Here is a 20635-nt window from a genome sequence, read left to right as displayed (position 1 = left end):
GATTAGGGAAGAGAGAGCATCTGGCCCTGCCCAACCCCACCCACTTGCCACGAGGATTAGCTCAGAATCCTGGGCCACTGTCCCACTTCACTGGCTCCTTTCCCCCTTCCCACCTGCAGCAAATGCCTGGAGCCACCCCTTCAGCTCATGCACACCGTGCCCTTCCCCATCTCCATGCCTGCAGAGCTGGGCAAAGACACTGGGGGTGGTGGAGAGAGATACCTCACAGGCTAATAGGGGGCTGCTGAGATGAGGTAACCCCTTCAGGTCTCAGAGACTTGGAACTGGAAACTCCAGCTGCCCCAATTTGGAGACGAGGCAGCCGAGACTCAGAGTATCCCGGCTCAGGTTCCCGCTGTGGGCCCTCAGGGACTCCCGGGAGGCCTCACCTTCAAGAGCCCACAGGTGGTGCTTCACCAGCTCCACCACCTCCTGCCTGTCCTCTGAGAGCACGATCCCAAAGCCAGCCAGCAGGTAGGAGACGTCTGTGGTGATCCCCGCCCTCACCTTCTGGATGGTGGGTACCACGCCCACCAGCAGCAGCAAAGCCACCTGCAAGAGCCCAAAATGAGGGCGCCAGGGCCTGGCAGCACTCACACCAGGCATGCCCATACCAGGAAAAGTGTTTCCTGAGCTCACAGGGAGACTTCAGGGGAAAAACTCCACAGGCTGCATCCACACGCCCATCACCCATCATGATGTTCTTATCTGTCCCTTAAAGCAGCCTCCTCGTGCCCCTAATCAGCATGTTACAAACAGATACGACTTTAGCATTGTAGGCCACAGATGCTTTCAAGTAGCACAGTTGTACATGTACACCTCTGACTATCAATCATCTAGCTAAACTTCAGGGTATAAAATGCCCAATGTTCCCATGTTGGAGAAAGCAAAGTGTCCTATAAAGGAGCACAGGCATTGAAGCTGGACAGAACTGGATTCCAATTTTGGCTACCCTGACATGTCAGCTGTAGGAACTTTGCCAAATCAAATTTACTCTCTTCTTCAATTTCCCCCATCTGTAAAATGGAGAAAAACATACCTACCTCCCAGGATTTGGGGGAGTGGGAGTTCTTTGTCTTTTTTAGGGAGGTAGTGGTGGTGGGGCTTTATCACACCCTTATTTAACCCAACCTTCCCAATTAGTCTAAAAGGAAGTGAAATGATTCTATCGCCTCTATTTTATAGCTGAGCCACTGGGTTCAAGAATGTTGAGTAACTTGTTCAAGGTCCCTCAGGAGGTACAGAAAGGAGCTAGGATTTAAATCTATGATTATGTGCCTCCAAAACTCAGGCTCTGAGCCTATGTGAGCCCGACAAGGGTTAACATCCCCTCCCCCTGGGTGTGCCCGTGTTTGCGAGATGGCCAGAAGCAGCTGGACAGTATTATGGGCAGGGCTTTTGGAGAGCCGAGCTGGGCCTGAGCCATCCTAGGCTTGGGGTTTGGGGTCTAGAGGCAAATGGCACTAGAGAGGCAGGACATACCTGGTAGATGGCCGTCCCTGTCAGGGTGACTGAAAGCACCAGCTTCAGGGGGAGTCGAAATCCTGTAGTCCCCAAAAGGAGGGGCATGGTGAACCCCAGCACCCCTCAGGCCCGGGAGCCCCATCCCTCCCAAGAGGCCCAGGAAAAGGGCCAGGGCTCACAGGTCCTGGAACCACCAAGGCTAGGCCAGGGGCTTCCCCTTGTCCCAAGCTGGGGTGGTTCCTCCTAATGACAAGGGTTTTGGGGTAGGAGCTGGCCTTCTACTGCAGCTGTTCTGTGCAAGAGAGGGGTGAGGTTATTTGTCACTCATGACCTCAGCTCCCCACCCCATACCTTGCTGTGGTGTGTAGGTGTAGTGTCTGAAGCAGGTCCAGGCCCGGGGCAGGAAGCCGTGCTTGGAGGAGTGGGAGCTGCAGAAAGACCCAGGCAGGCAGGAACCCTCAGGAGAAGCCCCTGCCCCAGGCCCCAGAGTTTGGCTCATTCATCACTGCTGCCCCACCATGCTGCCCAGTGCCAGGCCCCCAATAAGCTGCCTGCCCAGGCCTGTCCCCATGGCCCAAAGGATGTGCCAGGGACCTCACCTGCTTTTCAGCTTCTTGTGGCAAAGGAGGGTCCTCAGATATTCTTCAGAGTAGCAGTTCTGCAGCCCCTGGAGGGACAGATGGATGGTCAGGCAGATGAGACCTGACCCTGGGGCCCTGGTTAGGGTATCACGCTAGGCACCCAGTAGGTATACCGTATAAACCTCTTGGCTGTGGTGGAGTACAGAGGAGGGCCACCCTGGGGACAAGGTCCATTCCCCCTCCCAACGTTTCCTTTTCCTCCTCCGTAAATACAAGACAATCCATCTCCTATTTAAGAACACTCAATGCTGGGAAGTTCTTCCTAAGATCTGTCTCCAACTCCTGTGTTAGTCACATCGCATCACTGCTTTTCTCCGGGACCTCTGGCCTCTGCTGGCTGAGACTAGGGCAAAAGAGAGCCTATGTCTCATGAGCACATCCCTGACCAGGATACTGAATGGGGCCATTTCAGGTCAGAACCCCCAGGCCTCTCCTCCTACTCCAGGGAGATCACAAGGGTGACTGGATTTGTCTAAGCCGCATTCCAGGCCTTCAGCTGCCTGCCAAGCGGCAGAGGCCCCTGGTAAGAGGCAGTGAGCCCCTGGCCCCTGATCATTAGGAAAATATAGGCCATTGTCACCTGTTGCCTTGGCAACCCTGGGCTTCAAGGCAGGTGTGGGTCAGCTCAAAGCTTGACTGTGTCCTTTGGGGCTTAAACCTCTTTGACCTAGGGCCAAAGAGGATTTTATTTCTTCTTAGACTTCCCAAGAGGAAAAGCATGCAACGGAGGGAGAGGCCAAGAGGATCCGTGGAAGAGGAGGGAAGGGACTGGGCAAGGTAGAGATGGGCCTGGTGCAGCACGTGGCCTGGGGTGCAGCTCCCCTCTTCTGAGCATTTTGAGAGCCAAACCCGGGGTCAGGTGGGCCGCCCCTAGAAATGCTGAGCCCACCCACCTCTTCTCCCCTCACTCTTCATCCCTCTGTGGGGACCTCACTCCTTCTTCGGCTTCAGTCCCAGCCCGTCCTGAGCTCCAGGTCCACGGTCCAGCTGTGCCCTCCAGACCCCTCAGCATCACACAACTACAGCTGCGCATCATCCCTCCACTCAGTACTCATCCAGAGTTCTGAAGTTAGCAACTGGGGCCACCATCTGTCTATCCTAGATGCCACCCTTGGGCCTTTCCTTCTCCCGCCTCTCCTGCAGAGCAACCAGCCTTTGGCCCTGCCTCTACAGGCAGCTCCTGAGCAGCTGGATGACTCCAGGCGCGCTCCTCACACTGCCCTATAAATATGCATTGCCGCATCCCTCTCCCTCTGCACACTGGGAGGTCCTGGACATCTGACACAGGTTGGTTGGCTGCACCCACAGCCCCAGCCCAAGGCCTGACACGGTGTAGGTGCTTAGAAAGATTTCTATGTAATCTAAAATAAGGTTGCCAGATCTTGTAAGAATTCTCTCTTGCATGATATATTCATCCACCCACCCACCTACCCAGAACTTTAGAACTCCTTGCGGAGTGTCTACCGTGTGCACTCCTACCCAGGGCTGCAAATCATACGTGAATGAAAGAGATGCAACCCAGCCCCGCCCCTTTACTCATGCTCTTTCTTATGCCTGCAATGCCTTCTCCTTATTCTCTCCCCACTCCAGATCCTCCCTGTCCTTCAGCCCCACTCTACTTCCTCCAGGAAGCCCTCCCAGCCTGCCTTAGCAGGCTCAGCCCTCTGCTTTCTCTGACTTTATCCAATCTAGAATTGATTCACAATACACTGCTGCCCTGAGTACGTCTTGAGTCATGTCAGCACCTGCAGAGCTCCTATTAGGCACAAGGTTCCTGGCCTGTCTCATTCCTCCAGCTGGATCCTATGTTTCAGAAACAGGGCTATGACATCCTTGTCTTCTGGCTCCTTTGTGGAGTCCCTGTGATGTAGACCACTCAGTACCCTGGGTGCCAGCCGAGGGCCTGGTCTAGCTTTTGCCTGGGGAGAGAGGACTAAGCAGTTCCTCAGCGACTTAGCAAACATTTCTGAGCACCTGCTATGTTCTAGGCCCTCTCCAAGCAGAAGCACACAACAGACATGGCGAGTTCAAGGTTTGTGAGTTGAGTACAAGCCACCCCAGCCCTGCCCCTTTACCTTAGAGCCCGCTGCTGCCCCGTGACTGAAGCTTCTCAACAGCTGTGCCGGGTACCAAAGGCTCAGGAACCCAAGGCCCAGAAGGAGAGGCAGGGAGGCCAACAGGGAGTAGTACTTGTAGATCTGGGTGGACAGACAAACACCTAGACACATCTGCCTTCTGCCTCCTTCCCCGAGTCAAAGACCAGGATCCATTTCCCTTCCCAGCTCATGGGGGCGCTGAGGATGGTCTAGGGTCATGGTAAGGCTTCTGTTTCTATCACTGCTCCCCAGCCCCGAGCACCTGATGCTTTGTAATCCCCTCCTACCCACCCCAGGGGGCTAGGATCAGACATGAAATGGGGGGGTGTTGGATGTCCACCCTCTATATTCCTATGTTCCTGGTGTTTTGGACACAGGCTTGATTTTTTTCTATGCAGAATTTGCAACCTGAGCATCAGGGAAATACATGCCCTGCCTTCTAAGGTTGAAGTCCTCCCAGGGTTGGGCCCCTTTTATATTTATGCGTATAATTGTTGATTCAATATGTTTTTATTGAAAACTTATAACGTGCCAGGTCCTGGGTGGAGAAAAAGAGCAATCAAGTCACTGCTCTCAAGGAAACCACCTAATCTTCAATCTACCTCAAGGGATTCAGTTCCCAACTTCATTTACAGGGGCACAGGTGGTGGTGGTGGGGGGCTCGAGTCTCAGGAAAGTGACATAGTTTCCTGAAAGCACTTAGCACCCCTGGCATCATTTTGTATATTTATTTGTTTGATTGTGTGTCCCCTTCTGGAATGCTAGGAACTTCATCTCTCTTTTCACAGCTGTATCCGGCACCTGAAAATGTCCCTGGTACAGAGCGTAGGCTCAAATATGTTTGTTGAATGAAGAAGGAAGGGCTAAAGCTGAATTCAAACAAAGCCTATACCCCCACCCTCTGAGCCCTGGATGAGGCAGCTTCACACCTCTGGCCGGCTCCAGTGAACCAGGTTCTGAGGTTCTGGAATTCTCCTTTTAGCCCTCTGAGACCATCCCCCAACTCTTGCCTTGCATCCTCCAGCTCTCTTCACTCCCACCCCAGCCTGGCCAAGGGAAGCTGGGGAATCAATAATGGGGGGATCGCAGGCTTCTTCCCCTTCCTTCTCTGCATCCCACCCCTGCTTCCCTCCCTCAGACTGGAGGCTCCTGAGGACAGGCCAGCTCCCTGGTCCCTGGTCTCTCCCCCAGAGGGGCCGAGCTTGGACGGAGCATATATGTAAAGGTGAGGGGTCCCGTGCTGAGTGGAAGGCAGCAGAGAAGCGTGTGGACAGAGATCAAAGGAGCCACGCTGGTTTAAGCAGCCCCTCCACACCCCTCAGCCCCCAGTCATGAGTCCGTGGTTACCTTGGGCGATTCGGGGCACTCTGCCCTCTGCCAGACCTGGACCCCCAGATGAGCCCAGGCCAGCACGCTGCCAAGCAGGTGGGCGGCTCCATGCCTGACTGTGGCACACGCAGCCAGGGGATAGTAGAGGGCAGGGTAATAGAGCAGGGCCAGAATCTTCCAGGGCCCTGGAAGGCAAGACAGGCAGAGAGGCACATGATGGAGGGGCAGAGGTGGGGCCTGGGTCCAGCCCACCCAGGCTTCTCTCCCGTCTCCACCTTCCAAGTCCCTCAGCTGGTTCAGTGGGCAAAAGCCCTGCATTCAAACCCAGGCGCTTAGTCTCAGCTCTGTGATCTCGGGCAAGTTACCTCTTGGAGTCTCAGTGTCCCCATCTGAAAAATTGAAATAATAGTAGTAAATTAGCAAAAACAAAATGAGAAAGTAGGAGTTCCTGTCATGGCTCAGCATTAACAAATCTGACTAGCATCCAGGAGGATGCAAGTTCAATTCCTGGCCTCGCTCAGTGGGTTGAGGATCTGGCATTGCCATGAGCTGTGGTGTAGGTCACAGAGGCAGCTCGGATCCTGTGTTGCTGTGGCTGTGGTATAGGCTGGCAGCCGCAGCTCTGATTCAACCCCTAGCCTGGGAACCTCCATATGCCGCAGGTGCAGCCCTAAAAAGGAGGCAAACAAACGAAAAACCAAAATGAGAAAGTATATGTCATCCTTAGCACTTAATATCTGAATTAGTACTCAGTAAATTAAGCTACTGTGTTATTACTGCTCCCTTCTTTGACCCTCCATTGTAAAATGGGGCTGATATCTGTGCTTTTTGGAGTCGTTGTGAGGATCAGATGATCTATGGAGGTCATTTTTTGGTTTGTTTGTTTGTTTTGTTTTGTTTGGCTATAACCATGGCATATGGAAGTTTCCGGGCTGCAGCAAAAGCTGCAGTTGTGCCAATGCCAGATCCTTAACCCCTGTGCAGAGCTGGGGATCAAACCTATACCGGTGCTAAGGAGGTCATGTTTTAGGGAAGTGGCTCCTCCAGATGGCAGCTGTCCTTTTTACCATCACCTCCTTGAGCCCAGCTCAGTTCTCCAGGGCCCTTCCTCAGTCCTCTCCCCACCCTTCTCCATGCTCACACAGAACAGAGCTGTCTGTCTAGGGGACTCAGCCTGTGCCCATGAATTAGAGTTCTCTCCTTCCTGAGGGTGGGGTTTGCACAAGAACAGAGGAAGCAGAGAGGGCAGTACTGACCCCAGGACAGAATAACAAAGGTTTTGGGCCTGTGGTGGGACAGGTGGGCAGGGTCACAGGACAGCTTCTTCTGGGCTGAGGTTCACAACTGGGATGGGGAGCCCCAGTGCTCTGGCTTCCCACCCCACCCCCCATCAATCCAGCCCATGGCCTCAGCTGTGCTGGGTACCTTGGCCAAGTGGTGAGGCGAGGGTCAGGAAGGGCAGTGGGTCCTCAGTGGGGAGCAGCAAACACAGGGAGCTGAAGAGGACCATGAAGACAGCAGCAGGCACGGTCCGGGGCCTGTCCCCAGCCAAGAAATCCACAGGGCTGGTGCAGAGGCAGGGACAGGACAGGAGGGAGTTGCTCAGGCCCTGCACGCCCATTACCTCCCGCCATGTTCCATAAAGCAGGGAGGTGGTGCCTGTCCCACTTTCCAGATGGGGAAACTGAGGCCCCTTCATGTATGCATTCCACAAATACTGCCTTTGTCCCACAGACATTTGTGGAGTGCCTGCTATGTATCAAGGTCTGGGTCTTGCAGCAAAGTGACGCAGGAACCACCCCCCAACACACAGACAAACAGACACACACACACACACACACACACACACACACACACACACACATAACAAGCCTGAGCACTGCTCCCTCCTCCCACTCTGGAAGCTCCAGGAAATAGCCGCCTCCACACTAATTGGTCTGTCTGGGCTGGCAGATCTTCAGAGAGCTGGAAAGTCACAACATCCTTATGCAACGGCCGCCGCCTTGGCCTGGGAGTGGCCCCGGGGCAGAGGGCAGACAGCGGGCACAACTGTCCCAGGCATCGCCCCTCTGGGCTCAGAGCAGACCACTCAGACCCTCTGCTTCTGGGTTCCAGCTTGCCCTCATGCCCCGAAGGCTCCGTCCTGCCCATCCCCAGGCAGAGCAAGGACTTTCCTGGGCCAGCCAGTGCGGCAGAAACCGCAGGTGAGTTCTCCAGCAAAAAACCAGCATGGCGGACCCCACCTCCAGGTGCAGCCCGGGTCTGGGGTACAAGGCTGTCTACACTGCAGATCCTCCACCACCTCCCCCAATACTTGGTCTCTCCCTCACAAGCCCGCTCAGTTCCATCAGCCTCAGTGTCGTCCCCATCCCCAGACTCTAGGATTGCAGGGCTGAAGGAGACACAAGCAGAAGATTTCAGTCATAGGGACTGATGGTCAATCCCTCATCAATCTGCCTTGACGTCTCAGGGTCCCGATAACACCCTTGGGAAAATGAGGGTCAAGATGACATGGAGTGATTACGGCCTGTCCAGACCATGGGCTGCCAGGGGGGTGTGGCCTGGAGCTGGGCCCTCTGGAGTTCAGTCTCCCTGGGGTCTGGAAGAAGAGCAGGTGCACCTGAGTGGGTCCCTCCCCTTCCCTCTAGGGGTCCCAACTAAGCCTGGAGATCTGGGTGGAGGCGGGGAGAGCCCAAAGACAGACAGAGTTTGGGGTGTGGAGGCCAGAGCTGACTTCTAGGCATCTAACAGCTCACCACCCTCCCAGAGCAGCCTGATATCTGAGCCCCCTGAGTGGGGGTGCCCAGGCCAAGGACCAACCTGGGCAGCCCGGGCCTGCCGTGCCCACAGTGGGGCCAGAGCTGGCGGCGCCTCACCAGCATGGCCAGCAGCAGCAACACGAGGATCTGAAAGGAGAGCACAGAGGAGGGCTCGGGGGGCCCAGGCCTTCCCTGAGGGGCTAAGTCAAAGCACTGGCCCCACGTGCCCCCTTCTCCCCAGTGCACACCCATGCAGCATCTTGGGGAAGGCTAGAAGGTGACAGAAGTCTGAGTCGCTGGACTCAGTCTGCCTCCTGGTTTGGGTCCCCAGCCTGGGAGAGCTCCCAGTAGCCCCTCCACATTTGAGCTCCAGGGTCTCCCTCCACCAGCCCTAGCAGGGAACACACCGCACCCTGCCCAGGCTGGCAGTGGGTTGCAAGCCAGTTTGGACTCACCGACAACACGGCTAGGCAGGCGTGGTAGAGGCCGGGTGGCACACTGGGGTGACAGGAGGGTACCACCCTGTAGAAGGAGTGAAGGCAGGGTCAGGCTAGGTAGGGGCACACACACACACACACACACACACACATACACACCAAGGTGTGCAGCCAGGTTTGGGGGTCCAGGCTGTCTCTGCTGGGGCTCTATCTACCACGTCCTTCTACCCTCTGATGTCTCTTCCACAAATTTGCCCCATTCACCTCCTCAGGGCTATCCTGGGCCTCTCATGCCCCAACGGTGTGCCGGACCAGGCCAAGCTTTAAGGTCACAGGGTTGAAGGAGACAGGGGTTCCCCAGGGGAAGACATGGGAGAAAGAGAATGGGCCAGTATGGCTTTCCTATCCATCAAGGCCCGCTTCATTCCTCCCTCCTCTAGGAAGTCTCCCTGACTGCTGCAGGTCCCACAGTTCTCTCCTCCAAACTGTGCCTGAGATACCGCCTGGGTCCAGCCATCAAGCAATGGGTCCTATGATTGGCCCTTCACTCATGGGCATCTGAGCCTGGTCTGTGTCTATGACGGGAATGATCTACCTTGATCTTCCAGGGTTTATGTCTCTCCTTGACCAGTTTTGCCTTTATGAAGGGCTGGGTCACGTGGCAGAGAAAAGCATCAAGTAAGGAGCCCTGAGCTCAGGGCTGGAGCTGGACCTGGGAGGGCAGACAGGACCGGGTTCCTGGAGGCGAGGTAGAGCTCCAGGATGGCCCAGCTGGAGCCTAGAAGCGCCAGAGGGAAGACACCCACGTGGGCAGGGCCAGCAAGTTCTGGTGGGCAAGGCATCGAGGAAGCCCTGTGCTGTATGTAGCTGGACCCTCCCTGCCCAGAAGATTCACCCACCCACCTAGGGTCCCTGTGGCTACGTGGAAAAGAGAAATCCCAAGGAGCCTGTGCTGGGAGGGCCATGCCTCCCTGAGCTTGGAAATCCCAGAGAGTGAAAAGCAGGAAAGACCTCAGTCATGTGGGCTTGTCCTTGGGGAGGAGGGACACAATAAGTCTGTTTTGTGCAACTTCTTGGCCCGGGACAGAGCCGTCCTCTTCCTGAAGCGGAACTGCGCTCGTGGGAGAGTAGGGGCCATGGAGGGGATCGGGTTCCTGCTGTCCGAGCCCAAACCTCGCATTCCCCGTTTCCAGCTCTGAGGCATCTTACTTGACTATGTGGGAGGAGGGTTGGGGGAGGCAGGGTCCCTGACCAGCCCCAAGAGTTCAAAGCCACCACCCCAGGCCCTGTCAGCCTGCACCACATCACCTGACGATGTCCTACTCACTCCTGCCTTCCAGACCCAGCCAGGGCAGGGGCTCAACAAATGGGCCCTGGAGCAGCCTGACCAAGAGCCACTCTTACCCCCATGGACCCCAGGGCCCTGAATGGGGGACTCTCCGGCTCTTTCTATACCACCTGGGACTCCTCATCTACCCTTTTCTTAGTTTGGCTGAGGCTCAAAATGTTTGAGGTCTGAGCAACAGAACTTAGGCTGAGCAAATGTTTGTTTGGCGGATGGTTCGCGGGGCCATGTTTTTGTGCTGTGGGACAGGCAGGATGGCACAGGCACAAAGAACACCGTGTCAGGCAGGGTGGGAGCTGGATCCTTGAAGGGGCACAAGCAGAGGCTAAAGGACACAGAAAAGGGAGAGAAATTTGGGGCCAGGCCTCAGGGGGGATGGTGTTTGAGCTTGAGAGATGGTTCGCATCTCTTTAGGCAAATAAAGGGCAAGGGAATTCTAGGTAGAGAGAAGAGCGTGAGCAAGTGGAGCGACAGGCAGTAGACAGCGTGGCTGGGGCCAGGCAGGGTTTTCAGCTTGCTTGCAACCTAGGGCAGACAGAGAGCTGGTTATAGCAGGCATGGGGGGTGCTAGGGAGCCACCGAGGACTTTTTGAGCAAGGCAGCCTTTCCGGATTTACGGATATTTCTGTGAGTAGATTTGAATAACAATAACAACCGGAAAAACTAGTACTGACCAAGTATTGCCTAAGTTCCAGGCACGGTTTATTCCATATATTAACTCAGTTATTACCTAAGAGGTGGATGCTGTTAGTATCCTCCTGTGTAGACAAGGAAAACAAGGCTCAGAGAGGCTAGGTATGTGGCCCAAATCACACAGCTGGTGAAGCACCAGAGCCAGGATTCAAACTGAGGTCATCTGGCTCCAGCAGCCATATGTGACCAGGGTGTGAGAGGTAAGGAGTATGTGGAGGAAGATAATAAGTCAAACCCCATGAAACTGCTATCTCTGTACCTCAAAAACAGTCGAGTACTAGTATTTTCAAGCGGTTCTGCATAAATACTTGCTGGGGAGCGAAAATGCCAGGCAGCATCTCAGGAATTTATGAGGAAGGATTTATACGCCTTGATGTGGAGAAACAGACAGAAGGGGGGGGTTGGGGGATGCCTGGAGGGTTTGGGGCCTTATTCCAAGACGAAGGATGAGGACCAGAGCCAAATGGAGCCCAAGGAAGCTGAGGCCTGGTCTTGGGCAGTTCAGAGGTGGTGATGGGCACAAAGGCCAGACTACAGGGTGGTGAGGACACTGGGAGGAGAAGCAAGACGACTGTTTCTAGAACTCTGGCTCGGAGTAAGAGACTGCAAAGGACCCCATCCAGAGAGGAGGGTAGAGCCGATCTTTGTGGTGAGAGGAAAGGTGGACGGGTCAGGTGGGGGTCCTGTGGTCCCCGGGAAGCCTGGAGCCCTGCTGCCTGATGCTGGTCCCGCCCCCCCGCCCAACCCCACAGCAGAAGAGCCTGCAGATGTCCCTGCTGTTGGCCTCACTTAGTGGGAGGGCAGGCCATGAAGGAAACCTCCCACTTCCGCCTTCCAGGCAGCCCTTTGAAGTGGTGGGGAGGTGACTGACATCCTGGACAGCGGCCACAGATGTATTTGTATCCCCAGGCTCTGGCTGGGAAGCTCAGAATTGACGATGGGTGGATGACACATGAGCACATGGCAAGTGGGGTCCATAACCTGGAGCCTCTTGGGGGAGGAAAGAGCCAGCTCAGCTTATACACATCCCTCTGCCTCCGCAAAATACCCCAGACAATGCATCCCATCCCCATCAGGCTCATCTACTCCCCAACCTCTTCAACCAGGTCCTGTCACCTGGATAAGTGTGACCAGGAGATTAAGTCCTTCCCAGACACTGTCACCAGTGCCCACAACCCTGACTCCAGACTACTGGGGCACATGGAGGTGGGGCGAGCACCGTCCAGAGCTCCTCAGAACTGTGGGGGTCCCCTCTCCCTGGGTGTCTGACTCACCCAGGGAGAGGTTAAGTCCAAGTTCATCTCCTTGGGATTCCCCTGAGCTCCCAGCTTCCCTCTCCCACCTTTGGTAGGAAGCTCGACTTGGTTTAGCCAAGTACATAGATTCAAATAAAGCTTCTCATTTTTCTCTGTGATGGGAGAAGGGAGCTGCAGATTCTAGATGCCACCCCGATTAGAGGTAGTCTCCTTATCACCCAGTCCCTGCCATGCACCCCCTTTATTCTAAGGCCATGTCTAAATACCTGAGCCACTAGAGCTGGCTGCAGGCATTTGGCCTGAGCCAATGCCTGGGCCCTGAGGCAGCCAAGGACCAAGGACATAGCTTCAAATTAGGGCCTTAACCCAGGCCAGGGACTGTGTCCACCTGTGGCTCCTGGACCCCTCTCCATTCTGCTGCTTCTCCCACCCCCGACACACAGGGGGACCTGGGAAGCCCTGGGCTCTCAAGGTCAGCTGGAGAGAGGAAGAAGGGCATGTGTTTACTGACAGCAGGGCTGCTTTCCAGGTGGTGAGAACCCCGAGTCCTCCAAACAACTGCTCCTTCCCCCAGGCCTGGGTGGGGCCCCCATCCCTACTGGGTGACCCCGGTCTGGCCAGGCCACAGCCCCAGCCCCTGGGGAGGCACGCGAGCATTTTCCCTTCTCTGGTTTTGATTGTTGATGGAGAACAGATGTGCACACATCTGGCTCAGCAAGCCCCCAGCCTCACCTTTCCAGTTCCCAAAGCCTCAGACAGAGCATGGTGGTGGGGGCTGGGGTCAGGGCCAGGAACAACAAGGGGGGACCTGGGCTCTGGGGCCCACGTAGGCAAGGCGTCCTTGGCAGCATGGGGGCACAGGGAGGCCCAGCTCCTCCACCAGCGTGCCTGGACTAAACAAAGATAGAAGGGATCTGGGCAGTGGCGGCTGTGGGCCGGGTCCTCAAGCCACGCTGGGCTGGGCTGAGCCTGCCTCCCTCCCCTGGGCCACCCAGAGCTCTCCTGCTAAAGAGAACAGAATCTCATCTTCACGGAGACTCAGATCAGCCAAAGCCAACAGGGCCAGAGTGTTTCCTCAGGCTTCCCCTGCCCTGGGCCTGCCCAGAGAACCTGACACTTGCTGAAAAGCACAGCCCAGATGGTCACCATAGGGACCAGTAACCCCCTGAAGGCAGTCCCAACTTCCCTCAACACTCACCCAGAACTACACCCCGGCTACAGGCCAGAGTCACTGCGGGAGCCACCCCAGCCTAGCTGGATCTGAGTTTGCAAGGATGGGGCCCAGGAATCTGTATTTTAAACACACCCTACAGGTGCTTCTTAGGTGACTAGCCTGTTCCAGGTCCCATACCTCAAGTATCTTAACACCAGGGCAAGGGCATGTAACAGGTACGGAGACTGAAGCTCAGAGAGGTTGTGACGTGCCAAGGGGCCACACAGCAAAGGAGCGGCAGAGCCCACCGACCGCAGCAGCCCTCACACAAGGTCTTCCCCATCCCCCCACATCAGTAACCTCTGCCACAACCCATGTGCTGGAGGACCCCGCCAGGGGTTCCAACTCACCCCTCCGGCTGGAGCTCCTGGCCGCCCTGGGGCTCATCGATGTACCAGCTGCCATAGTCGTCGTCTGTGGCTCCGGAGGAGGTCTGGTTCCCTGAGCCCTGGGTCGACATTCCCTGGTCCTTCTCTTTCGGCCGCCCCCAAACAAGAGGGAAAAGGCCACTCTAGATGTGAAAAGAGGCTTAGGGGAGGGGAAAAAACAAGAAAGAAAGAAAACCCAAACAAAGAAACGTTTCTTTTTAATCCTGAAGGTTACTTTCTTGCTTTTAGCTCCCTGGGAAAAGCCGGTCTGGGAGTGAGGGCCGGGGACAGGACGAGGGGAAGGGCTTCTCCTGTCCCCTCCTGTCCCTTCCCGTCCAGTCTGCAGGAGGCGTTATCCCTTGGGGACAGTGCTCCCTCGGGGTCCTTGGGCTCTCACTGGAGCACCTGTCTGTCGCTCTGTCTGACTGGCACCGTCAGGCTTTGACTCAAAGCATCATTTTCAAAGAAGTTTTGTCTAATCCAAGCTGCTCACAGACAACTCCCCCCTTCCTTCCCCCTCACCAGACCCACTCAGACGGACCCACAGACACACACGCAAGGAAGGACCAGGGAGGAAGGAGCTGCAAAGATGAAAGGGTGGGCGGGCAGCGGGCGGGCTCAGTACAGCCTCCCGGACCCTCCCAGCCTAGTCTCCCAGACCCCCTCCCGCTCTCAGGGGTCCAGCCCAATCCCCCCCTCTTTGTTCAAACTCCCTTGAGACCATCCCCCAGCCTCAGCCTGCCCCTCACTGGCCCCCTGGGGCCTCATGATGGGAACACACCATGGTCTTCACAGGCCCCCTCCCCACTGGTGGCCTGAGCGCAGGAGGAGTGTGGCCAGGGGGACTAGCTCCCGACTGCACGCACATACCTGCCTTCAGGGCCTGCCCCCAATCTCCCACACCTCTGCCCAGCACATGTGCGGGGCCCCACACACAAGTCAGGCATTCCTGCAGCCCAGGGAGCCGGCTGGGACTGGGCGGGGGGTGGAGGCGAGGGAGGGAGACATCTATTCCCTCTCCTGGAAGAACATGTGTCTGACTGGTAAAACCTTTCTGTTTCTCCAACTTGATTTCACAAGGAGATAACTCACCCCCACAAGGCAGAAATTAGTCCTTTAAACACGAACCAGACCCACGGGCAGGCAAGAACCCCGCCTGTCTCCTGTTCCTCCTGGAGTATGGGGTGACGGTGAGGGTGAAGAAGGCAGGGTCTAGGCAGGGTGTGGGGGTTCCTCTCCAACACCCTTAGCTGGCTTCCCTCCCCTTCTTGGCCCCCAACCGTAGGGGGAGGGGTAGTGGTGGTGGAGGTGGGGTGAGTGGGCAATGGCAAGATGCAGACAAGGCAGAGAGTAGCTCTCAGATTCCTATCCCTGGGTGGGGGTCGGAGGGGCCCCCCCGACCCTTGGCAGATCCCTAGCCTCTGATACCCCACAGGGTGCCTAGGCCATGGTGCTCACCAGCAAAGCCATTCGTTCAATAAGCTTTTCAAAAAGACATTCATTTATTCTTTTAACAGACATTCATTGAACACCCACTGGGGCCCTGAAATAGTCTACAGTTTGGGAGGAGCACAGACAAGTAGGTAAATAACCTCAAGGGGGAGGCACAGAGTGCCCTGACTTGTAGTAGGAAACTGAATGTGGTCCAAAAGGATGAGAGGGAGGGGCTTCCTGAAGAAAGAAACCTTTCAGTGGTGAGCTGAGGGTGGAGGGTGTGGCAGTGTGGAAGGAAGAGTGTTACCGGTAGAGGGAACAGCATAGGTGAGGCTCAGAGGGGACATACAGAACTGAAAGTCCTAAAAGCTCCAACTTCTGTAGCCAGGCCCACAAGGCCTTCTGGCACGAGGGCCTGAGAGCTCTGTTGGCCTTGGTTCTTCCTATTCCCTCCCAAACGGCCGCTCTTCTGGTCTCCACTCCCCCCCAACCCCACCCCTGCCCCGGCCTATAGAGATGTCAGCATCTGCTGACTCAGAGCTGAACCAGAACTTTATTTGATGCAACACAGGAGCCCACACTGCCTTTCTCATCCCAGGGATTTGGGGTGAATCCTGACTCTCAGCCCTGGCTCTGAGCTCCTGAGGGCAGAGCCTGCCTCTTCTCCTCCTCCTCCCTCCTTCTCCTGGTGCACAATATACGGCTCTGGGGCCAAAGGGACTTTCTCAATGGGGCTTGGCAAAGCCATGGCTTGTTCTGGTAACTATCGCCCCTCCATGGGCCTGTCCCATGCAGGCTACTATTTCTCCAGACGGGTTTCCAGAGCCCTCTGCTCCAACACCATAGCCCTCATTCCCTTCACTGCTCAAGAGTCTTAGATCCACAGCTAAGGGAGCAACTCCTTATCTGATTTTAGGCCTCCCCTTCCAAAAATTGGAATCCAGTCTGTGTCGGGGCACTCACTCCCTCTATGAGGTAGAGAGGTTCATAGCTGAATAACTCTACCTGTCAGAAACGGCTCCCTTCCCTGGTGGAAGTCTGAATCTTCCTCCCCAGTCTGGTTTATTCATTCCCTCATTCAGTCAACAGAGATTGACTGCATGGCAGCTATGTGCCAGGCCACGTTCTCCATGCTGAGAATACAGCACTGAGCAAGACAGATAAAGTCCTGTACCTCTGGGGAACCTTACGTGTGGTAGGGGGCAGCAGGGACATAAAACGTGTGTCCTATGGGCTGAGAGGGAAAATAAAGTGGGATAGGACAGGAGAGGCAGACACACAGGAGTTGACTACTTTAGGCAGGATGGGTGAGGAAAGGTTCCAGCTGAGAAGGTGATACTTGAGCAGACACCTGAAGGAAGAAGGGTACCCACCTGGACACCGAGGAAAGAGGCTACCTGGGGCCCATTGGCCTCAGGGGCTACAGCCAGCCTGGCAGGGATGGGCCCAAGCTAAGTCTAGGCACAGCCCCAACCCCAACATACCCCTCCCTGACCTAATGCCTGGTCTGCCCCCAAAGACTCTTGCCAGTGGAGACCATCCCTCCCCTCAGGAATAGGCCAGGGCTCATAGTATCATCTCCCTCCTCACTGGGGAGGCCCTAAGCAGAGGGGACAAAAGGGTGAGCTTCGCCCCCCCTCCCCAGGTATGGGCGCCAGGGAGAGAGGGCAGTTCGTGCCCATTTCCTTTGTCAAGGCCAGGCTGGAAATGCGAGGAAGCAGGTCCAGAAGGAAAGAGCTGGTTTCTATAAGGCAGAGGGAAATGTCAGGTTGGTGAGGCAACCTACCTGGGTTTGACCTCTGGGACTGGCTGTGTGACCTTGAGGGATTCCTTTGGCCTCTCTGAGTTGCAGTCCTGCTTCTCTCCCAGGATGGGCAGCTTATCCAGCCAGGAGATTCTTTGATTGTGGGCTCTTCTCTCCCCAAGGCCCCCACTCCCTGCCCTCAATGACTTCATAGCCCAGGAATGTGGAGCAAGCACATCAGGCAATGGTTTCAGTAAGAAGGTCAAAGCCACAGAGAGTGGCTCTTACTGCCCCGACATTCCCTCACTGTCTTCCACCCACCCTCCTGGCCCCCAGCTCCCCCGTCCACTCTAATGAGGACAGGGAGGCAGGCTGGGTCAAAGATCCACAGATTCTAGGTGGCTGCATGGCTCAGGCTGGGAAGAGGACCCCACTGCTGGAGCCCAAAGTACCTCCCCAGCCTGAAGCCAGGAGAACTCACATCTGTGAAATGGTAGGCTACCGCTGAGTTGTTAGGAAGGATGCCACCTGGCCAGACTGAAGGCTGGCAAAGAAAAGTATTGAGAGGAGAAAGATGGTAATGACAGGCTCCGGAAGAATTTCTCCAAAGGCCTGGTGGCAAAGTCCGGGGCCTGCCTCCTGCAGTTGGCTTTACAGGGGAACTTGCACCCAGAAGAGTCAGAGGCTGGCAGCTGTCATCAGGAGAGGAGGGGCTGGTGAATGGAGGTCCTTGGGAGGCAAGTAAAAGCTCAGAGAAGAGAGAAGAGGGGAGGCAGGAGACGGTTTGAGTAGTCTCGGAGACTTCCTGGAAGAGGGGGCCTGGAGCAGGGCCCTGAGGTCACATAGGTAATGATGACAAGAGTGAGGTGTAAGTGTCTCAGGAGAGCTGAAAAGAGAATTTTGAGAGGCAGGGAGAGAGCAGGGCAGGGGGTCAGGGCTGCCAGGCTGTTCCCTCATGAGGCCATGTGGGCACATTCAGATGGGGCTGACGCCACTGAGCAGCCCAGGCCAGCGAGGGGCTCAGACTGGGGGGTGGCAAAGCCCTGCTCACTGTGGGGGGTGGGGGGGTGGCTTACAAAAACTTCTGGGCTCTGAGCAGACAAAGACCATCTGCCATCTGGGCCTGGCAAGGAGCTGCCCTGCCCTGCCCCTCAGGCTGGAGCTGGCCCATGAAGGCCTCAGGAGAGGGCTTCCTTCCTCCCCATGTTTTTGTTCAAGTTGATTAAATCTGAGGAATTTTTGCGTCCAGGAACAGAGGCCCACGTGTGTGCCTTCAGCAGGCTGTGGTTATCAAAATGCTCAAAGGGCAAAGTGCTAAGCTTAAAAGAAGTTGACAGGGGGCCAGAAAGACTGAGGAAGAACCTCAGAAACACCAGCAAGGACTCCCAGATCCTCCAGAGCACCTCTAGAATCTCAGCAGTATCCCAAGAATTTTAGGAACACCCTAAGCTCTCCCGTGTCATCCCCAGGCACCCCCAGAGCCTGAGGAACATGCCAGAACATCTAAAACATCTCAGAACTGCAGCCACATTCCAAGGACCCTCAAACTCTGGCAAATCAAGCACAGGTTGGGGCAAAATGGTCAAAACCATGGTGGGCAGTTGCAAAGGGCCCAGAGACACCCCCTCCCCACTCCTCACCACCCTCCCATCCCAGCCTATGGCTCTCTGAGTGTACTGTACCCCTCCAAAATTCTACAGCACTCGAACCTTAGTAACACCTCAGCGCCTCAGCAACACCCCCATTTCCCAGCATCACAGCAGAGAAAGGCCAAGGGGTGCCTCAGTCCAGGAATGATGGGATGGCTGATGCACCTGCCTGTGCAGCCCAGCCCCCCATGAGCCTGTGGATAAGCAGCCAAGGCAGGTTCAACCCCACATGGACCAGTGAGCTCTGGGTCTGCCCCATCTACACAGTGTGCTCGCATGCAAGCACCAAACTGCCCCCAGCACATGCAGGTGCCTAACCCTGGCTCCGGACCGAGCTGCACCCTATTCAGTGGCTGGAAGGCAGTGCTGTGGGCTGCTAAGCTTATGAGGGGAAAGTGGGGATGGCTCTCTACCCCCTACCTCTCTTGTCATATGGGAGCATCAGAAACAGCATCTGACAGTTCCTTCTTGGAATTCTCCTGCCCCCTCACCAATGGCATCATCATAGCATGAGGGATTTAGGCCAGACTGCTCTGGCATGAGTGTGGACAATGGTGAGGAGGAGGGTAGTCAGCTGTTCTGGGAGAGCAGTGTGTTCTTCCCTCCCAGAGGGCTAGGCTAGAACTGACTCAGAGGAGGGAAGGCAGGCAGGCAGATTTCAACTCAGGACAAAGGTAGCTTTCTTAGTTTCACAGAGTCGTGAGCCCCCCATTGGAGGAGGCAGTCAAGGAGAGGCTGGGGGAGTTCCTATCGTGGTGCAGTGGTTAACGAATCTGACTAGGAACCATGAGGTTGTGGGTTTGATCCCTGGCCTTGCCCAGTGGGTTAAGGATCCGGCGTTGCTGTGAGCTGTGGTGTAGGTCGCAGACGCGGCTCGGATCCCACATTGCTGTGGCTCTGGCGTAGGCCAATGGCTACAGCTCTGATTTGACCCCTAGCCTGGGAACTTCCATATGACACGGAAGCGGACCAAGAAAAGGCAAAAAGACAAAAACAAACAAACAAAAAACCCAGGAGAGTCTGGGACCATCAAGATGTTTACAGAGGGTCTCCTGCTTTCAGAGGAGGGCTAGCCAAAAGGCCATGAAGATTCTCCCACCTCTTGGGAGACTGTCCTTTTCCAGCACATCTTCCCTGGGATGGTGCCACCATGGTCTAGCCTTGAGATGTAGGCTTTGTGCGGCCCTCCTTCCTCACCGAGCACACCCACTGCTGGGCAGATCTCCTGAGCTCTCTCTCCTTGTTCTCTGCTGCCCACAGGACAGGGGTCTCCGTCAATTTCCTGCCCACCAGCAGGCCCTACTCAGACACGACTCTTCTGATGTCTCCCTGCCTTTCGGAGCTTGCACTTGCTCTCTGGGGTGCCCTAGGTAAGCCATCTCCAGGTCTCCAACCTCATGCCTCAGGATTGCTCAACCCTACCATTCCTGCCCTCTTCCTGCCCCACATCTTTGTTCATGTTCTGCCCCCCAACTCCCCAGCGTGTCTTTGCTTTGCTCCCCCACCTGTTCCAATCCTACCTGGCCCAAAAAGGCTTAGCTCCAGCCCTACCTCCGCCAGGCGTTCTCGTGACTTCTCCCTTCTGTATCTCCTCCTTCTTCTTATTGATCACCCTGAGGAGTCCTGTCCCTCCAGGCAGACGTGCTCCCCAACAACGGGGACCTCCTTCTCTGAGCGCCAGAACCAGCTCTGGCTGGGATCCCAGAGGGATGACTGTTGTGCGGTCTCAGCAGTTGGCCCTGAGTAGAGGCCCCAGCACCTGCTTTAAAAGGTGTTTGATCTCCTCCTCCCAGAAAAGCAGCTCCCTCCTTCCTGCCAGCTCTGGCCCTGCCCCTCCTCCCGCCCCCCAGGCCTCCCGCCTGTGATTCCAGGATCAGAGAAGCCCACCCCACCCCCCATCTCTCCAGCTCAGGCCCACAGCCCGGCTGGGGCCCCACACAACACACAGGGCAGCTTGTCTTTGGCGGAGCCTCTCCCACCCCCAAACCATTTGCCGAAACTTGATCTCCTTGGCCCTCAGAGTCACCTCGTGGAGAAGGCTGCACAGGGCTTTGATGGCTGAGTTTCCCCAGCTGTGGCCCAGGATGGGCTCAGGAACCCCCTACCTACCTTCATTTGTCACCATCCATCACTCCCAGGAGGCTATTGCCTGATGAATTGAGCCAGAGGAGAACCACCAGCTAAGCTTTTAATAACCTGATCAGCAT

General features: G+C 56.0%; 2 protein-coding genes across 18 annotated transcripts in view; one reads left to right on the top strand and one right to left on the bottom strand.

Annotated features, from left to right (window-relative positions):
• Positions 1-20635, top strand: part of ARID3B (AT-rich interaction domain 3B) — a 491508-nt gene that overhangs the window by 62624 nt on the left and 408249 nt on the right. The window lies entirely within an intron of this gene.
• The window catches only part of STRA6 (signaling receptor and transporter of retinol STRA6), a 32336-nt gene that overhangs the window by 9108 nt on the left and 2593 nt on the right, over positions 1-20635 (bottom strand). The window contains exons 2-14 of one of the 16 annotated variants that reach the window (XM_084968778.1): positions 19980-20167; positions 16822-18328; positions 13584-13744; positions 8745-8811; positions 8351-8436; positions 6956-7095; positions 5896-5919; positions 5549-5715; positions 4181-4303; positions 2064-2131; positions 1816-1892; positions 1483-1544; positions 390-552 (exon numbers count right to left, since the gene is read on the bottom strand). In XM_084968778.1, the coding sequence (XP_084824904.1) occupies positions 390-552; positions 1483-1544; positions 1816-1892; positions 2064-2131; positions 4181-4303; positions 5549-5715; positions 5896-5919; positions 6956-7095; positions 8351-8436; positions 8745-8811; positions 13584-13693 (1087 nt within the window). In that variant the 5' untranslated portion in view covers positions 13694-13744; positions 16822-18328; positions 19980-20167. Of the gene's footprint in view, positions 1-389; positions 553-1482; positions 1545-1815; positions 1893-2063; positions 2132-4180; positions 4304-5548; positions 5716-5895; positions 5920-6955; positions 7096-8350; positions 8437-8744; positions 8812-13583; positions 13762-13836; positions 14193-16821; positions 18329-19948; positions 20216-20635 lie in introns of those variants that run through there. The other 15 variants (XM_084968780.1, XM_084968783.1, XM_084968777.1 and 12 more) reach the window with 15 other exon arrangements.

This window comes from Sus scrofa, chromosome 7 (assembly GCF_054392235.1).
Source record: "Sus scrofa isolate SSC_HxYL_T2T_F1_AM1 chromosome 7, Sscrofa_HxYL_maternal_Yorkshire_Landrace_v2.0, whole genome shotgun sequence".
NCBI lineage: Eukaryota > Metazoa > Chordata > Mammalia > Artiodactyla > Suidae > Sus > Sus scrofa.
The sequence above is the reverse complement of the archived record's forward strand: the minus strand, read 5'-3'. Positions and strand labels throughout refer to the sequence as shown.